Here is a 19653-nt window from a genome sequence, read left to right on the forward strand (position 1 = left end):
GGTAATAGTGATTGGCTGGGATGGGCCAGGGGAGGGGTTTGGGGTGGGGGGGCAGCCTGGTCAGGGAAAAAGTGCGGGAAAAGCCACACTTCACCAACGTAACTGAAGGAGAGAAGACCCTACCTTACGGACAGCAACCAGATGGAGACCGTGGAGCAGCTGATGGCCAGACTTCAGGAGGCCGCCCGGTCCAGGAGGGGAGGATGGCTTCAAACCCAGCTTTCCACCCTCCTCAGAGCAACAGACCTTCCAGGGACCAGCCGGCGAGGAAGAAGGACCAGACCCCCCGAAAGGCTGTCACCGGAGGTGACGCGGCGCAGCAGGCGACGGCTGCGGAGCCCCTCCAGGGACCCTGTGGGCGGCACAGGCACTGGGGTCGCTTCCCCTCCTAGCGCCCGTCCCGGCAGGAATCCGCTCAGCCGGCCTGTGGGCACTTACAGCCGGAGAACGGAGGGCGCCCAGGAGCAGGAAGCGAGACCGGATGTGACGTCGCGGGCTGGAGACGACTCATCGCGGGGCCCAGCAGCGTCCAGCCGGCCCCAGGGAGACGGAGCAGGCCGCGGCAGGTCTGCTTCCACACGGGGGGGACGGCAGCGGGCGGCGACAGGAAGGACGGCGGCTGGTGGAGTGGCGGCAGGTACCCCCAGGGATGAGGACTGCTCCGGGGTGCCTGGCAGTCGGGGCGCCAGACGGAGTGGCGCGACGGGCGGGTAGGGGCAGCGAGGGGACGCCCTGCTTGGCCCCACCACGGCAGGGAGAGCAGAGGGAGCAGCGGGCGGGAGGGGGCAGCGGGATGACACCCCACCTGGCCCCAGCACAGCGCTGACGACGGAGAGAGCGGCGGGCGGGAGGAGGCAGTTGGAGACCGCCCGACCTGGCCCCAACACAGAAAGGAGGGTAGAGAGAGCGATGGGCACCCCCGACCGGATGTCCGGCAGTCGGCTGGAGTGTCATACGGACCGGTCAGGCTGGTCCGGGTCTAGAGAACGTCGCAGATCCCGTTCAGGCGGGAGTTCAAGGGAGCGTCGGGATTCACGTGCTCGGGTCCCCCCTGGTGACGAGGAGGCCAGGGGCGCGGGCCTTGAGCAGCCGAGCGTGCTTCAGGATGACGGAAGGCGTCAGGATTCTGGATATCCGGCTGGCGGGGACACAGCACCCGCGCAGCTTGGTGAGTATGGCTCTATGTCTTGTTTGTTGCCCGCAGGGGCTGTATTACAATAGATTGGAGATAGGATGGGAGATGTTAGGGAGCAGGGGGGGCGTAGGGGTCCTACTGGGGCTGAGGTGCCCGGACTGAGGGATATTTTAGATACTATGTCAAAAATATTGAGGAGAATGGAAGGGGGGGTAATTGGGGAGGCAGCTCCATCCCTGGCGGGGGCATGGTTAGCGGGGCGTGGTTCCGTCACTCAGTCAGTAGGTGAGGCGGTTCGCTCTGTGGAAGGTGACGAGGGAGCATCGGCGGGGGTATCTGTCTCGGTGCAGACGGAAACGGATAAGGGGGATAAGATAAAACTGGACGATAGGGCAAAGGGGGAGGTTTATGTGTGTTTTGAGGGGCCTCTGGGTGCCCATTTGAAAAAAGAGGTGAAAGAAAAGATTTGGCATGACGAGTATGTTGAGATATTTTCCCTGCTTCCGTTAGAAAAATTTAATCTGGATAAGGGGAAAAAAGATGATAGTAAGAAAGAAGAGGAGGAAAAGAGGAGGTGGCGTCTGATTCCACAGACTTTTGTGAATTGGATGCAGGCATTCGCTATTTTGGCGAGTGTCATAGGTGAAAAGTCTGGCTTGTTCTGTTATTTGGATGCTATTGGGGAGGCGCATCGTATATACGGGGGGCAGGCGTGGCTGCGATATGACGAGCAGTTTAGACAGAGGAAGGCGGTAAGGCCAGAGATAAAGTGGGACCAGAAAGATATCGGGCTGTGGTTGAAGGTGATGGCTCCAGTGAGGTATGGGCAGTCCTTTCACGGGAGCGGGGGCGGTAGTAGTCAGCCAGCAGGTCATGGAAGCGGTGGTCAGGCAACCCAGGGAGGAAGAGAAAAGTCAGGGACGTGCTGGCAATTTAATGATGGGCAGTGCAAGTATGGGACCAACTGCAAGTTCAGGCATGCGTGCTCCCACTGTAACGGTGGCTCCCACGGGGCTTCAAAATGTTTTAAGAAGGGGAAGGGTAAGCCAAACGTGGGTGCCGGTCAAGGGGGAGAGCCCGGTGAGAGTTCAAAAGATGGCCCCCTTTCTAAATAGATACCCATCTAGGGCAGAGGCGAGTGTTCTTTGGCACGGTTTTGTTGAGGGTTTCAGGATTCCGGCTCCCGGCCATGTGGTTCCGCTTTCGTTTAAAAATATGCGGTCGGCAGTAATGCATGCGGAGGTGGTTGATGCGAAATTAAATAAGGAAGTGGAATTGGGCAGGATGGCGGGACCGTTCCCCGCGGCTCCAGTGGCGGGTTTGGTTGTTTCCCCATTGGGGGTAGTGCCAAAGAAGGAGCCGAACAAGTTTCGTTTGATTCAACATTTGTCTTACCCAAAGGGCTTGTCAGTTAATGACGGTATTGACCGAGAGTTGTGCTCAGTGGAGTATACCTCATTTGATACGGCAGTGCATTGGGTGCAACGTTATGGGTCAGGGGCTTTGTTGGCAAAGACGGACATCGAGTCCGCGTTTCGGTTATTGCCGGTTCATGCAGAAAGCATTCCGCTGTTTCTACCTTGATAGGTGTTTGCCGATGGGTTGTGCAATTTCATGTTCGTTCTTCGAGATGTTTAGTACTTTTTTGGAGTGGGTGGTAAGGGATGTTGCGGGTGTGGAATCGATCATTCACTATCTGGATGACTTTCTTTTTATTGGTCCCCCGGATTCACCGTTGTGTAGGAATGCGTTGACAGCCATGGTTTGGATGGCAGAGCATTTTGGGGTCCCGCTTGCATCAGAGAAGACGGAAGGGCCAAAAACCGTTATAAGTTTTTTGCGCATAATCATCGATTCGGAAAGGATGGAGTGTCATTTGCCAGAGGACAAGTTGTCATTGTTGAAGCAGGAGGTGGATAGGATTGTGAAGTTGCGTAAAGTGACCCTGAAGGAGTTGCAATCAGTGTTGGGGCGTTTGAATTTTGCCTGTAGGATCATGCCTAGGGGCCGCATTTTTTCTCGTCGCTTGGCAGGTGCGACGGCAGGAGTAAAGGCTCCGCACCATTTTGTTCGTTTGAATAAAGAGCATAGGGCGGACTTGTTGGTTTGGCAGCGTTTTTTGCAGAATTACAATGGTCGGTCACTGATGCAGGAGGAGGCATTGAGCAATTTTGATTTTGAGATTTATACGGATGCAGCGGGTGGTTCTGGTTACGGCGCCTACTGCAAAGGAAAGTGGAGCGTGGGGCGTGGGGCGTTGGCCTCAGGCATGGAAGTTGCTGGGCCATACAAAAAACTTGGCATTGTTGGAACTGTTTCCTATTGTGGTGGCGGTGTTCGTGTGGGGTCCTATGTTTGCGAACCGGAAAGTGCGTTTTCATTGCGACAACGCCAGTGTAGTGGCGGTGATTAACAGTTTGTCGGCCTCTTCTCCCCCAGTGATCAGATTGGTTAGAGTTTTGGTTCTTCGCTGTTTGGAGTTGAATGCAGGGATTTCGGCAGTGCATGTGCCCGGTGTTACGAACTCATTAGCAGACTCTTTGTCTCGTTTTCAGTGGGGGCGTTTTCGAGAGTTGGCACCAGGAGCGGATGCCGCGGGCGTGGAATGCCCTTCTCAGCTGTGGAAGGTGATTTTGGAAGAGCGGGAAGACTAATCCAGGAATCGTTATCGCAGCAGACCTGGTCGGCATACGAATCCTCGTGGCGAGTATGGCAGCGGTGGATGGCAGAATTGGATGGGGTTGATAGTGAGGAGGATAGGATGTTGGCGGTATTGTTTTTGGTCGGGAAGGCGGCCGACAGCGGTTGGTCCGCCGCTTAGGTAAACAAATTTGTGTCGGGCTTGGCTTTCGGTTTCAAGTTACAGGGGATGACGGACGTGACAAAGAATTTTTTGGTAAGACAGGCGTTAAAAGGCTTTCGTAGGGGTAAGAAAGTTTGTGATAAACGAAGACCTATTTCGTTTAATACGTTGGAAAGCTTAGGCAGAGTCCTGGAGGGTATTTGTACTTCAGGATTCGAGTTGGTGCTGTTTAGGTTGGCTTTTTCTTTGGCCTTTTTTGGAGCAATGCGGATTGGTGAGGTGGTGTCATGCAGCAAGGTCTCACCTGGTGGGGTGCAGGCAGAAGATGTGGAATTTTGGTCAGGGGGCATCGTTTTTTGGATCCGGCGTTCAAAAACTGATCAACTGGGTAGGGGCAGAAGGGTAGTTTTGGGGCGCATTGGTGGGGCACTAATGTGCCCAAGTAGTTGTTTGGAATCATATTGGAATGTGTGGACAGGTAGGACGGGGCCTCTTTTGTGCCATGCGGATGGCACCTATTTGTCTCGCTTCCAGTTCATTGCAGTCTTGAAGAGGGGATTGTTGGAGTTGGGCCTTCCCCAGGACAGGTACGGGTCCCATTCTTTTAGGATCGGGGAGGCAACTGAAGCGGACAGTCTTGGTCTGGGGGCGGAGGCAATCAAAGGAATTGGCGGGTGGCAGTCGGATCGCTACTTACTGTATGTTCGACGTTAATAGGGGTTGTGGCTTTGTCCAGTAATTTGTTTTTCCATAATCTGTTATGTTTTTTCAGGTGGCGACCCCTTGCTTGCCTGGATATTTGGACATTCGTATGTGTATTGGGGTGCGCTGCGAGCTGATGCGAGGCCAGATGGTAGGCAGTTGGGTTTTAGGAGGGGACAGGTTCTGGTTCGGTGGTTGGGTTTTCGTGGTATGGTGTGGAGCAGGGTGTTCCCGGAATTTGCCAAGTCCGTCCGCCTGGACCGAACCCCCGACGTTGTCGTCATACATGCTGGAGGTAACGATTTGGGGGTCAGGCCGGTGAGGGACTTAATTAGGGACATACGTTCCGATTTTTTAAGATTGTGGGCATCTTTCCCGGAAGTGTTGACTGTATGGTCGGACGTTGTTCCGAGGAAAAAGTGGAGGCAGGCGAGGTCTTTAAAGGGCATTAACAGGGCAAGGGTCAAATTGAATCGGGCAGTGTCGGGATTTGTGTCTAGGAATGGGGGCATTAGTGTCAGGCACTTTGAGTTGGAGGCAGGTGTCGGTAATTTTTGGTTGGGTGATGGGGTTCATTTAAATTCTATCGGCATTGACCTGTGGGCATTGGCAATACAGGAGGGGATCGAGAGGGCCTTGGTGGTTTTGGGGCACTCACGAGCCTGAGGTGGTCAGGGCTGTTCGTGGTTGGCGGGGGGTGGGGTTCTTGGAGTTGACGGTGATTGGTCGGGGAAGGAATTGGAAGTAATATTCCCGACAGTTTTAAAAAATGGTATGGGGGATCTGGCTTTTTGGTTATGGGCTCTGGATGGGGTTTTTACCTCGGGAGCTCTGGTGGTGAGTCTCCCGGAACGGGAGTTACGGTGCCCTTGAGCTGGGTTGGACGGCTGAGGGTAACATGGTGGTTTAGTTTTTGGTCTTGGGCCAAAAAGGTTTTATAGCCAGATCTTTTAGCTCCAAGAACCCTCCCCTCATATTATTTGCATTTAATATTTGGATGTTTATTGTTAATGTTTTATTGTTTGTTAATAAATCGGCCGCTGTGGCCATAATTATCCAAAGAAAAATTTTTAGTCTGTGTTATTTTAAGAATAGGGGATACTAGGAGTCGGGGAGGTTTTTTGGGAGAAGAGAGAAAAACTGGAGTCGCCATATGCGGTCATGACTTGACAATTAACTGGGGTTGGAAGAAGTCGGCCGGTTCCCCACCAGAGGAATAAGGTCTTTTGCTATAGCCCCTGCATAACTTTTCAAACTATGCTGTTGCGTTTCAGAGAAAAATATGCCTGGCTGCAGTGGCGCGGTGTAGGATTTCTCTGAAACATGGTTTTAACAAATCGAATGGGGACTGCAGGGAAACAACTGATCAGTCCATTGCGGCCCCCAGGGCCGGCTTTTCCCAGCCTTTCTAAAGGTGATTGACAGATGTCTCCCGTGTGTGCATAAATGGGTCGTCCTCACCCAGGGCGGTGGGGTACTTGGAGCCGGGCCCGGTGGATTTCAGTGGGAGTTGTCACAGCAGCTGTGACCCGGTCCGTGGCCCTGGGCGTCCATTGTAAAAGAGGGGTTAAGTGATGTTGGAATAAAGTTTATGAGTGAATGATTCGTGACGCCACCTGTGGTGTTCGGCAATGAAGATGTTAAGCCAACGCTGCAGACAGATCCTCTGGGACAGATGGTGTGGTGCAGCAATGATGGTGTAGCCCTCCACAGGTAGGGCTGTAGTCACAGGGCAGAGTAGATGAAGAAGATAGGTGTTAAGGGAGAGAGTGTAGTGTCCGGCACCGAGATGTAGTAGTGCTAAGTGGGTTGGCGCAGTATTAAGCGGAGGACACCAGGGCATGTAGTTCCAAAGCTTTACTCACAGTCTGTTGAGCATACAGGTGCCCGCCTCGGTACCGTGTCCTCCAGGTCAGGGGCTCAGCCAACTTCCAGGCAAGATGAAGTACTCCCTTCCAACACTCCGCCAACATATGTGCCTTTTCTGAACGTCTCCCTTTTGCGCCTATAGCAAAGTACTCACAGTACTGAGTTACACTGGAGTTCCTCCTGTCAGATGTTCCTATGAACTCTACTTGTACGGCAGACAGCTGTAGCCTGCTTCGGGGACTCCTTGCTACCAAGTCCCGGCTCACTCACGTTGCTGTTGTGCTCCCAAGTCTTGTGTGAGAATAAAGTGGTGACAACTTCTATTCCTCTGGTGTCTGCTGCAGGACCATTAGTATCCACACAACCTCGGGGACCGGACCCCGGCCTTGCGCTGTGAACTTGGGAAGGGTTCTGCTCTAACCCTAATCCTTAGTCCTCCTCTCCTTACATTCCATACTAATCCTTCCTTCTTATGGAGAGAGTCAGGCTTTCCATCAATGTCTCTTTCCTGTGCCAGCGGACCCAGGTCACTGAGGTCGGCTGCAGCACTTCCTTCATGCATCCCACTCAGGGGATCTTCACTCTTACACTATGTCAGACTGCCTAAATCCTAAACTCTTCCTGCTCTTTTGGTGCCAACTAACTCCACCCGCCTCCCAGCACGCTTCGTGTTCCAAGCAGGGAGCCACCAAAGGGTGCTTTGCTACACTACTATGTTGTGTGGGATGCAGGAGTTGGAGCATGGTCAGGAGTCTCCACCTTACCTGAATGGTGGGGTACCACACCTCAGGAGGAGGTGCAGTACCTCTGTGGCGACTGAACCCTCAGGGGTGCCACATAAAGACTTATCAACTACCTGGGGAGAGAGGAAGTTGGATGGGGACGCACCGGACTAATCAAATCTTTAGCGGCAGTCCCTGGATAGCTTTTCAAACTATGCTGCTGCATTTCGAAGATTAAACATGGTTTTAACAATTGGATGGAGACCATAGTGAAAGACGTGATCACTCTGGTGCAGCCCTTAGTCGGCTTCTCCCCGCCTCTCTACAGGTGATTGACAGATCTTTCCCTTGTTTGTATATAAAGACTTGTCAATTACCTCGGGTGAGAGGATGTCGGCTGGGGCCGCACCGGACTAATCAGTTCTTTACTGGCAGTCCCTGGATAGTTTTCAAAATATGCTGCCGCGTTTCAGAGACAAAAATGCCTGGCTTTAATCGTACCGCGGATTCATGATGCCTGCGGCTCGAGCGGCATGGACCTAATGACAGATTCCCTTTTAATATTAATCACAAAATATGGAATTAAATTTTTTTAAAAATTAAACTAAACTAAGAAAACACAAGTCCCTGTCACTTTGTACATTATCTTCGCTTTAATTAAACACTTGTTTGCTATATATCTAACAACTTTGTGAGATTCGCCCATCACATGGCAGAGACTACTGCTCGTTACAAGAGCTGCTGCACAGAAATGACTGCACATTCATAAGATTAGCACTGCATAGAAGAACCAAAGCTTCACAGTCATGCGAAAGCCAACCGTCTGTAGGGCACAACCGTCCCAATACATGGAGCTTAATAGGCCCTTTTATGAACCCCTGTCTGTAAGTCAGAGCTGAAACTGACATTTTTCGATTGTCTATTGAATAATACTCCATTTCATGCAGGCAGGGGAATGTACAGCTTGCAGAAATATTCCCTTGCTGATTGAAGAGGTACAGAATTTAGACATTCTGCAGTTTCCATTTTCAGGAGCGGTTGTCCTAATGAGAAATCCCTTTAAGCCCTTTCTGACAGTACTTGCATGTTTCTAATATTTTTCATTTGCTGTATTTTTTTTCCCATCACCCAGTTCCCCGATCCGATCTCACGCAGTTACGTCCAAGATGTAGCTAACGTTACAGCAACCATTAATAATAAGGTTTCAATAAATGAATAGTCTCTGCCCGCTCTACTTCAGCACTGACTCGATGCTGTACCTGATCTCTGGTTATTAAAATTGTACTATTTTACAATATCCATATTAGGTCCCGATTCAGTTCCTTTTGTACCACCCTTCTTGAGACCGACTGTAAAAATGAGATTCATGCACACTCAGATTGGCCTAGCATGCATAGCTATTTCTATGAGCGCCGTCGGCCAGGAAGCCATTCCTAGGTCAATAAGTGGGATATTATTTTTCAGAATGCAATATCCATATCTAAAATAGGTCATTTCACTTTTCTGTTCAGTTAGCTTCATAAATTCATCTCTAATAAAGTATTAAAAGACTTTTTTGGCCTTCAAAATGTGTATTTTTATTAAACGAAAAATTATACTTTGTCTTCTAGCACAGCAGTTTTTCCATTGTAGTCGAAGTAATAATCAAGCAAATTCAATTAAAAGACATCAATTAATTCTACTTCTTCATGAGTATATCATGGAACAGAATGGACTGTACAGTTTTTGATATTTGTCACATTAGGGACATATCGGAGGTGGGTGCAGGACTTTCACTAGGTCCCTGGGGCGGCAAGAAAGTCCATATGTCACCTGACGCGTATAGGATTACCAAAACTATTCAAGAACTGTGATAGTTGGAGTTCCTGTTGTAGGTTTTGCATGGTATCCACCAGCTTAAAGTTACGCCTCTGATCAGGTTTAAAGTCAGTGTTTGTCTATGGAGATTACATTGATGTGTGAAGACTTTTTTTCACCTGTTTATATGTTTGTGACAAAAGTCTATGGATGTCTCCAAGATGCTTTGACAGCAGGTATTACACACCTGTCCTATTTTCAACTTCACTCCGTACCGGAAGGCGAGCGAGGCCAATGACAATGTTAGGATAAGACAGGTGCGGGGTACTGGCTGCTCAATGGTGGCGGCATTCATTTGTAGGTGTGATGTCACCTCCTAATACAAAAGAGTGGAGCCAGAATACCCCTTTAAGTTGTTTCAGATAAGTACATTATGGGCACATTTGTGATGTAAATTCGGGTCCAAATGGGATCTATGAAGCTTTGATTCCTAGCATCACTGCAGGATCAGAGGATTTTAAAGGGAGATTGTCAGTATCGGGGCCAGCGTCTCCACCCGGAGCACCCAGGCAAGTGCTGGCTTCCTGGATAAACAGGGGGGCCTACTTGCCGTTGGGGACACCGGCACGCTATGGGGCCCATGAGTCGGGGGGAGCCCAGTACCAGCCTTCTTCAAATATTCACCTCTCCTCGTTCACCGCAGTTCTGGTATCTTCTGACTCTCTGTGAAGTCTCAGGGAGGAGGGCACAATGACGGTACTACAGCACGCCCTCTGCCAACCAGTGCAGAGAATCAGAAGATGCTGAGGAGACCGCTTCTGCAGGGAACAAGGAGAGGTGAATATTTGATTTTTTTTTTTTATGTATGGAGCACTATATTGGGCCATAATTCTGTATGGGAACATTATACTGTATGGAGCACTATGTGGTGCACATAATACTGTATGGACAACTAAGTGGCGCCCGTAATACCGTATGGAGCACTATGTGGTATACATAATACTGTATGAAGAACTAGATGGCGCCCGTAATACCGTATTGAACACTATGTGATGTCCATAATACCGTATGGAGCAATATGTGATGTCCATAATACCGTATGAAGCACTATGTGGTGCCCATAATACCGTATGGAACATTATGTGGTGCCCATAATACTGTATGAAGGACTATGTGGTGCCCATAATACTGTATGGAGAACTATGTGGGGCCGATAATATTGTATGGAGGACTATGTGGTGCCCATAATACTTTATGGAGGACTAGACTGTCCGATGTAAAATAAAAAGTCTGCAGTCACTCTGTGTGACTACAGACTTTTGAATCCCCCAGGTCATGCACTGTGTGCAGCGGGATGCACCGATTTCTGACCTATTGTAGAATATACAATAGATATCACTCATGTAATTTAAGAAGTGAGTGACATCTTTGACATTGTACTATACCTATATTTCTTAACTGTGCATCATGAATTCTGGTTTGTGTTAAAGGGGCCCACTGAGACACTTTTGCCCGGGCCCATGAAAACCTGGAGATGGTCCTGGTCAGTATGATCAACCTTCCTAGGTCTTCTATACGGGCACGTAGGTCATTGATATCTTGATAAGAAACAGAAAAGTTGCGGTAGCGCTAGGTGATCGGTCTCAATGGATTAGATTTGGAGAAGAGGTCCACCGCAGCTCCAGCCATACACCTCCAAGGGAGGACAATTACAATGTTAGGAAAATACACGGTCAAAGGGGCGCATGGACCTCCAAGACCAGGATATTTTGGACTGAAACAAAATATCTTTGTCTTGGTGGTCCTTGCGCTCCTTTGACGGTGTGTTTTTTCCTGACATTGATATCTTGATATCTGTGATACAATGTCTTATTCCAGAGAAATCCACGTATTTCCTAACATGTAAATGAGCTGTTAGGATCTATGGGCCGGACATAGATCTCTCTGAGAGTCTGCTTCCGCCTCCAGAGATTATTTTATATGAAAAGAGGTGTTACTAGTGAGAAACATGTAAAGACTGACAGTCTGCTCTCCTGATCTACATGTCTCACACTGGCAACACTTCCTTTCATATAAAATAACCTCTGGAGGCAGAGTCTCAGGGACATCAGTGTCCTGCCCATAGATCTTATCAGCTCATTTACATTTTAAGATAAACTTGGATATCGCTGGAATAAGACATTGGATTGTAGATATCAAGGTATCATTTTATTCAGCTTCCTGTGACCTACATGCCCATATAGATGGTTTAGGAGGGTTGATCCTACTGACAGATTCCTTTTAAGGTAGGTCTAAGTTTTGTCATAGGGCATCACAGGTTTGACAGCTGCCCATACAGTAACAGACTGTTCGTAATCTGATGCGCTCCAATCACAGGACAGACAATGGATGCCGTTGTGCCATCTACGTGATCGGAATCTATGTAGGATTCAAACTCTCAAGTCTACAAAAGCCATAAATAGATCCCATCTGCTGCACAGAATAACACCTTTTGTATGCACTCGGAAGAATTAGCTCATCTCCCTCACGCTGTACTGCGCATCAATATAGGCAAAAAAGGGTATAAAGTAGAAAATATTATACATACAACTTAACAACTTAAAGAAATACTCACGGTCAGCACTGTAGTCATCCACTAAAATAATCTCTTGTATTAAATTTGGAGGGCTTCGGATTAAAACGCTGTTAGAGAAAGGAAATACAGAAATAAGCTTTGCACTGTATCAGAGGATGCACAGAGTCTATAATATATCCCAACTAGATGTCACGTGGACCCGTCCTGTGTGACACGACCAGCAGGCCGGTAACTAGAACAACAGGACGCAGCACGTGATACTGTCCTGTGTGACACGACTCGCAGGCCAGTAACTAAAACAACAAGACAAAGGGAAGGGAAACAGTTACAACGGTGGGCCCTGCGATAGCGAAAGGGGACGTGGAGTCCTCCTGCACTCCTCTGAGTCAGTGTCCCTAACGCACCTAACGTTCCCTATGTCGGTTCCGCACCGGGCGCCGATCAGGAACCTGTCGCCCTAGCACACCCTACACCTATCCCTTGCTAGGGAGCTGGCCGGCGCAGGCACTGGCCCCATCGCTGTACTAATACACACTAAGGAAAAACACAAACAGGGAAACACAACTTAGCTTTACTCTGTTGCACTTGCTCCTGGCAACAGAGTCCACCACCAGCATGCAACTCTCCTCTTGAATCGCTGCCACCAAGCTCTGTCAGAGCTATAAGGAAATCCCCTATGACTCCTTCCACACCAGGGCTAAGACAGTGCTGCAAGGAACACTCTCCAGCTCCTTTCTCCACCAAGGATGGTTGAAATGAACACTATCACCAACACTGATTGCAACACCTGTGACTCTTTTATAGCAGAGCCAGCAATCACACCTGCATTATAATCATGTGCACTTAAACTAAAGAAACTAGAGTGCAATGACGCTCACCACCACCGGGGGCAAACTTAGAACAAACGACACCACAGTGCAATAATCCTAATGGCCACCGGGGGCAAAAACCAACCTTAAGCACAGCTTAGGAAAAAAAAAAGGTTACCTGTGCTTTATATCAGTCCTGATCCAGCATGGGTCATGACACTAGATCTGTGCCCATCGGAACGTCTCAACACTGAATACAATCACTGGTATTATGCAGTAAAAAATTCCAAGACATTTTGGATTTCTTCAATTTTGCAGTTAACTGGAAATTCAGATTTAATCCTATAGCCTGCATTACAATAACAAAACTTTAACCTCTTAGATGCTGCTGTCAAATGTGACAGCTACATTTAAGTAGTAGGGAATGAGCCTCGCGGTTCTGACACCCATGTCTTTATTGCTTGTACATGTCCCTGCTTAACTGTAAAGTGCTGCAAATTATTATTATTATCAATCGTACAACATACTAAAGTATTTTTATGTGACTAAGGCCGGTTTTACATTTGCGTTTCAGGGCGCAGCGACGGCCTGCGCACGGCCGCCGCTAAGCCCCGCCCCCTGCTGCGCCTCCGCCGGTAGCTCCGCCTCCAGGCGCATGACGCTGCATGCGTCATGCGTCCCCTATCTTTATCACTGAGGACGCAGGCCGTGCGCAGTATGCGTTTTGGCGGCGCCGGAGTCCTTTTGACGGTGCGCCGACCAGCGCCAAATGCAACCTGTTGCAATTTGGTTGCGCTCGGCGCACCGTCAAAAGGACGCAGGTGCCGCCAAACTCATACTGCGTACGGCCTGCGTCCTCAGTGATAAAGATAGGGGATGCATGACGCATGCAGCGTCATGCCCCCGGAGGCGGAGCTACCGGAGGAGGCGTGACAGGGGCGGGGCTTAGCGGCAGCCGTGCGCAGGTCGACGCTGCGGCCCTAAACGCAAATGTGAAACCGGCCTAATAGAGTATAAAGTGATCACAGGTACATGTTCCTTAAAGAGACTAATTAAAAACGCAAAAAAAAAATTACAAATATATTTTTAAAAATCTAATAACAAATATCAAAGTTTTCCCTTCCCAAACCTTAATGGAAAATATATAAAAAAAATTTTTTTTTACAATAGCTATTCATGTGTGCATCACTATACAATCTAAAATATAATACACTAATAAATTAGGATTTATTCTGAGATGATGAGGGCATGCACAAGAATTTTAGTAGGTTGAGGAAAGGACGGATACTGGAAAAATTTTTGAGCTGGAGGTGACAGGAGGTAGCGAGACCTTGGACGTGCGGTTTGAAATACAGGAGGAGTCGAGGGTTACTCCGAGGCAGTGGATTTTTGGTTTAGGGGAAAGCATGATGTCATTTACTGTGATAGACAGATCAGGTAGGTAAGATACATGAGATGGAGGAAAGATAATAAGTTCAGATTTGTCCACATTGAGCTTAAAGGGAATCTGTCACCCATTTTTTGTGATGTGATGCAAAGAAACAAGGAACAAGGAGGTGGAATAAGATTCTGCAGGTGAACAACTGGCTACGTCGATGGTGCCGTCAGCAAGGATTTGGATTTCTGGATCACGGAGTGAATTACCTATACGATGGACTACTTGCTGGAGATGGGGTGCACCTTATGAAGACTGAAAAACATGTATTTGGAAGTCGCCTTGCTACACGCATCATGAGAGCTTTAAACTAGAGCAACATGGGAAGGGAAGCAAAAGGCCAGAAAAAGCCATACACCAGGCAAATGCTATTGAGAACTCTGGTATTAGAAGTGGGAGGAAAGAACAAAGACAAAAAAATCTAAATAATAAAAATATTGGAGAAAGAGAAACCAATCACAAACTAAAATGTTTCTATACTAATGCACAAAGCATGGGCAACAAACAAGGAGAATTGGAACTGCTAACACAGGAAAAGAAATATGATGTCATTGGAATCACTGAAACTTGGTGGGACGATACACATGATTGGAATACAAGGCTAGAAGGATACAACTTATTTGCAAGAAACAGACTTGATAAACGAGGAGGAGGTGTCGCATTGAATGTTAGAAACGCGTATATCTGCACAGAGGTTGAAGCTTCAGAGACTGGGAGTTCTGTGGAAACTGGGTAAGAATACAAGGACAGAACAATGGAAAGGACACCATTGTAGGCATTTACTACAGGCCGCCTGTGCAAGCTGAAGATATGGATGAACTCTTTATGCATAAAATGGCCAAGTTCTCCAAAAAATATGAAATAGTTGTCATGGGAGATTTCAACTATCCAGACATTTGTTGGGAATCTCTCTCAGGCAAAACTAACAGGTCAAGGAATTTCTTATCCTCTCTTGCTGACAACTTTATCTTCCAAAAGGTAGGGGAGAAAACAAGGGGAACTGCTACCTTGGATCTAATCCTTGGATAAACAGGGAGGAAATGGTTGAGGAGGTAAACGTGGCTGGGACCCTAGGAGGTAGCGATCATGCTATTTTAGAATTTTGGATAACTAGAGGAGGAAGACCTGTGAAGACTCAGACGTCAAGGTTAGATTTCAGAAAGGGAGATTTTAAGGGATTCAGAAAGAGAATTGGAGGGATCCAATGGCTGGATATCCTTAAGGACAAAAATGTCCAGGAAGGATGGGAAATCTTGAAAATGAAATTCTCAAAGCACAATTGTTAACAATTCCTGCAGAACCTGCAGGACACAAATCAGATTACCTAAAGCTGACAAGGAATTGAGGCTTGCAAGAGACGTCAAAAGCAATAATAAAGGATTTTGGGGATATGTCAAAAGTAAAAGAAAAGTCAAAGATGCTATAGGATTTTTACAGGATGAAAATGATGAAATGGTAAGACAGGATGTTGAGAAGGCCGAACTTTTAAATTCCTGTATTGCATCTGTTTTCTCTCAGAAAGGAAATGTAACATCAACTGTTCTTCACTGTCCTATTAAGGGAATTGAAGAATCCAGGATATCTATAAACAGAAACATACAAATTTCAAAAACTGACCGTCACATCCAAGCATAGTGTGAGTATAACTCATATACATTCAAGCACAAAAGGAAGCACACTGTAGCGCCATAACATGCAAATATGAAAAATGAATTGCATTACTGCATTAGAAATATGAAAAATTGAGAAAGTTTAGCGCATAAAATGGCCAAGTTATGTGTACCTGGAAGCCATGTTAAGGCACTTCTCGTTTTCCAGGTCCCTGTCTATGCCAATTCTCACTAAGACTGAAGTCTCCATCAGAATAGGAACCTATGAAAAATCCTCTGTTTAGACTGAAGTCTATATCTCTGTGGAGGGGAAGTGGCCCTGCTTTGATTAAAAATGCCTGCGGCTAACAGGTGGAGTGCTCTGTCAGAAAGTAAATGAATACAAATTTCAAAAACTGACCGTCACATCCAAGCATAAGCATAGTGTGAACAGGTGCTTAACCATTCAGATGGAGACTTCAGTCTTAATGAGGATTGGCATAGACAGGGACCTGGAAAACGAGAAATGCCTTAACGTGGCTTCCAGGTACACATAACTTGGCCATTTTATGCGCTAAACTTTCTCAATTTTTCATATTTCTAATGTAGTAATGCAATTCATTTTTCATATTTGCATGTTATGGCGCTACAGTGTGCTTCCTTCTTTGCTTAAACAGAAAGATAGTGAGGAAACACTTAGCTAACCTAAATGAATTCAAGTCTCCAGGTCCAGATGAATTACACCCCAGAGTACTGAAGGAGATAGTACAAGACATTTTTGAACCCCTCTCCATAATCTTTGAAAATTCTTGGAGAACAGGAGAAGTCCCAGAAGACTGGAGAAGAGCAAATGTTATTCCTATCTTCAAAAAGAGGAAGAAGGTGGACCCAGGCAACTATAGGCTGATGAGTCTGACTTCTATACCAGGAAAGATCTTTGAACAAATTATTAAACAACATGTATGTCAGTACCTGGATAAGAATTAAGTGATTAAACAGAGTCAGCATGGGTTTGTAACTAATAAGTCATGTCAGACTTACTTAATTTCCTTCTATGACGGAATCACTGATTGGGTGGATCAGGGAAATGCTGTAGATATAGTATATCTTGACTTCAGCAGAGCATTTGACAAAGTATCTCACACAATCCTTATTGAAAAAAAGTACTAGGTATGGAATGGACAAGGCAACTGTTAGGTGGATTCATAACTGGCTTAGTGATCGGACCCAAAGAGTGGTCGTAAATGGCTGCACATCCAGTTGGAAGAATGTCTCAAGTGGGGTACCACAGGGCTCTGTCCTGGGCCCTGTATTGTTCAACATCTTTATCAACGATTTAGATGAAGGAATTGAGGGTAAACGGATTAAATTTGCTGATGACACAAAGCTAGGAGGGATAGCTAATACTAGAGAAGAGAGAGAGAGGATTCAAAAAGATATAAATAAACTGGAGCAGTGGGCAGCAACTAACAGAATGTTTTTTAACAGGGAAAAATGCAAAGTACCACATCTGGGCAATAAAAATGAAAAAAGCATATACAGAATGGGAGGAATAGGGCTAAGCAACAGCACAGTGTGATGCAGCAGCAAAAAAGGCAAATGCAATTTTAGGATGTATTAACAGAAGTATACAGTCTAGATCACGTGAAGTCATTATTTCCCTCTACTCCTCTTTGGTCAGACCTCATCTGGAATACTGTGTCCAGTTTTGGGCGCCACATTTAAAAAAGACATCAACAAACTGGAGCAAGTTCAGAAAAGAGCGACCAGAATGGTGACCGGTCTGCAAACCCTGTCTTATGAGGAAAGGTTGCATGACTTGGGAATGTTTAGTTTGCAAAAGAGAAGACTGAGAGGAGACTTAATAGCTGTCTACAAATATCTAAAGGGCTGTCACATTGTAGAAGGATCATCTTTATTCTCACTTGCACAAGGAAAGACTAGAAGCAATGGGATGAAACTGAATGGGAGGAGACACAGATTAGATATTAGAAAAAACTTTTTGACAGTTAGAGTGATCAATGAGTGGAACAGGCTGCCACGAGAAGTGGTGAGTTCTCCTTCAATGGAAGTCTTCAAACAGAGGCTGGACAGACATCTGTCTGGGATGATTTAGTGAATCCTGCTTTGAGCAGGGGGTTGGACCAGATGGCCAAGGAGGTGCCTTCCAACTCTACGATTCTATGATTCTATATCATTCAATTTAGAGTCACATAAAAATTATAGCAGTACTTTTGATACCCCCTGACTCCCCACCTTTGATGCATAAATACCGTTTTTAGCTCTAGCTCTCCTGCGGTGTATGTAAATCTCTGCGGTCCGGTCTGATGGGCGGGGCTTATTCCCCTTCTTCCCCCCTCCTGTCTTGCTCTATGCATTTCTTTCTGGTTATTCTTGCTTTCAGGTAGTTGCCACGAGTGCGCATTCAAATGTTCTCCCGCGCATGCTCAGTATGCTTTGCCCAACTGTGGGCAAAGCATAAAATCATTATTGCACATGCGCTGGCATACGCCACTACGTTCTATGGCCTGGAAGTATCGCAATGCTTCCGGGCCATAGAATGTAATTGCGTATGCCGGTGCATGCGCAATACTGATTTTATGCTTTGCCCACAGTTGAGCAAAGCATATTGCGCATGCGCGAGAGGCCATTTCAATGCGCACACGCGGCAACTTTACAGGATCTGTGATATTCACAGATCACAATAAGTACAACAAGCCGAGGAGGGGAGGGAGAGAAGGAGAATAAGCCCCGCCCATCGGACCGGACTGCGGAGATTTACATACACCGCAGGAGCGCTAAAAACGGTATTTATGCATCAAAGGTGGGGAGTCAGGGGGTATCAAAAGTACTGCTATAATTCTTATGTGACACTAAATTGAATTATATCTTTACATCATATCACAAAAAATGGGTGACAGATTTCCTTTAAAAGGATCTTGTCAGCAGGATTGTGCACAGTAACCGACAGACAGTGTCAGGTTGGCGACGTTATACTGATTTAAATGATACCTTGATTGATGAAATCCGTCTTGAGGTTGTTGTTTATTCTTTATTTTCAGTTTTCAGTTAATCATATGCCCCTGCCACAGGGTGGAGCAGTGGACGTGGCTTTATGTGGTTCTCTGATTAGATATTCATAATGCAGACTGCTGGCAGGCCACTGATGGCTCACTGACCTGCCCCCTAGTTTGCACAATAAACAGAATATGTTTATACATATATATATATACACACATACATATGCACATACATACGCACATATATACACACAAACACATACATTATATATATATATATATATATATATACACACACACATATATATATATATATATATATATATATATATACACACATAGCTCACTAAGATTCTGCCGAGTGCCGACATATTACGGTGGAGGAAAGAGGAGGAGGGAGATGGGGACAGGCGCAGAGATTCTCACTGCGCAGGCGCCAGATTCCCAGCCCAACAGTGTGAATACATCATAACACACTGCGGGGCGGGATCTGTGGCCTCTGCTCCATGCAGGCGCCATATCATTATATCATCACCAGATGTAAGTTCCTGGACGGCGTGCACGGCACATTTCTGAGAAATGTTTGCAGAGCGCAGGCGCTGGGCATGTAACGAGGAGCAGAGGATGCTGTACACAGAGGCAAGAGGGAGATGATGGACGGATGCGAGAAGGTTGACAAAGGAGGAGAAAACAAACCTCCATGGCACAATAGAGGTATGGTGGGAAATTTATAAAAGTCTTTATTTCAGCGTTCCTAGGGATAAGAAACATAAGAGCCACCTTCACAGAATGCTGCCTTAGTGCTGCTGAAGGAGGCTCTTTTACTTAAAAAGGCCCTGGTGGGGTGGCAGGTTCCCTTTAATATTAGAGTTAGGACTGCCCCAATTACGGTCACCGTGAAGTGGTGGGATGGGTTTTGCATTTTTTTTAACATGTTAACTAAGCATCATATTATTTTCATTCATTATGCTGCTTATTTACTGCAGGGTAGTTAATCATTATGTTTCTGTCTTTATTTTTTTTCTGTTCAGAGGCCAGTGTGAACATGTGCTTACACGCTGAATACAAACTGGTTTATATCCCAGATGAATATGTCAGCAGAGCACCAAATAAAGACCACCCCCCCTCACAGGCCACCCCAGAGCACGAGAATCTCATTAACTGAAAACTGAAAGTACAGATTAAGCAATAACCACA

At 46.8% G+C, this 19653-nt stretch overlaps 1 protein-coding gene across 1 annotated transcript in view; it reads right to left on the bottom strand.

The window, feature by feature from the left end:
• Nucleotides 1-19653, bottom strand: part of GALNT16 (polypeptide N-acetylgalactosaminyltransferase 16) — a 221034-nt gene that overhangs the window by 64539 nt on the left and 136842 nt on the right. The window contains exon 4 of the mRNA XM_073552166.1: nt 11643-11710. Coding sequence (XP_073408267.1) covers nt 11643-11710 — 68 coding nt within the window. The remainder of the gene's footprint in view (nt 1-11642; nt 11711-19653) is intronic.

This window comes from Dendrobates tinctorius, unplaced genomic scaffold (assembly GCF_039654945.1).
Source record: "Dendrobates tinctorius isolate UK_male_01 unplaced genomic scaffold, ASM3965494v1 ptg000186l, whole genome shotgun sequence".
Taxonomy (NCBI): Eukaryota; Metazoa; Chordata; class Amphibia; order Anura; family Dendrobatidae; genus Dendrobates; species Dendrobates tinctorius.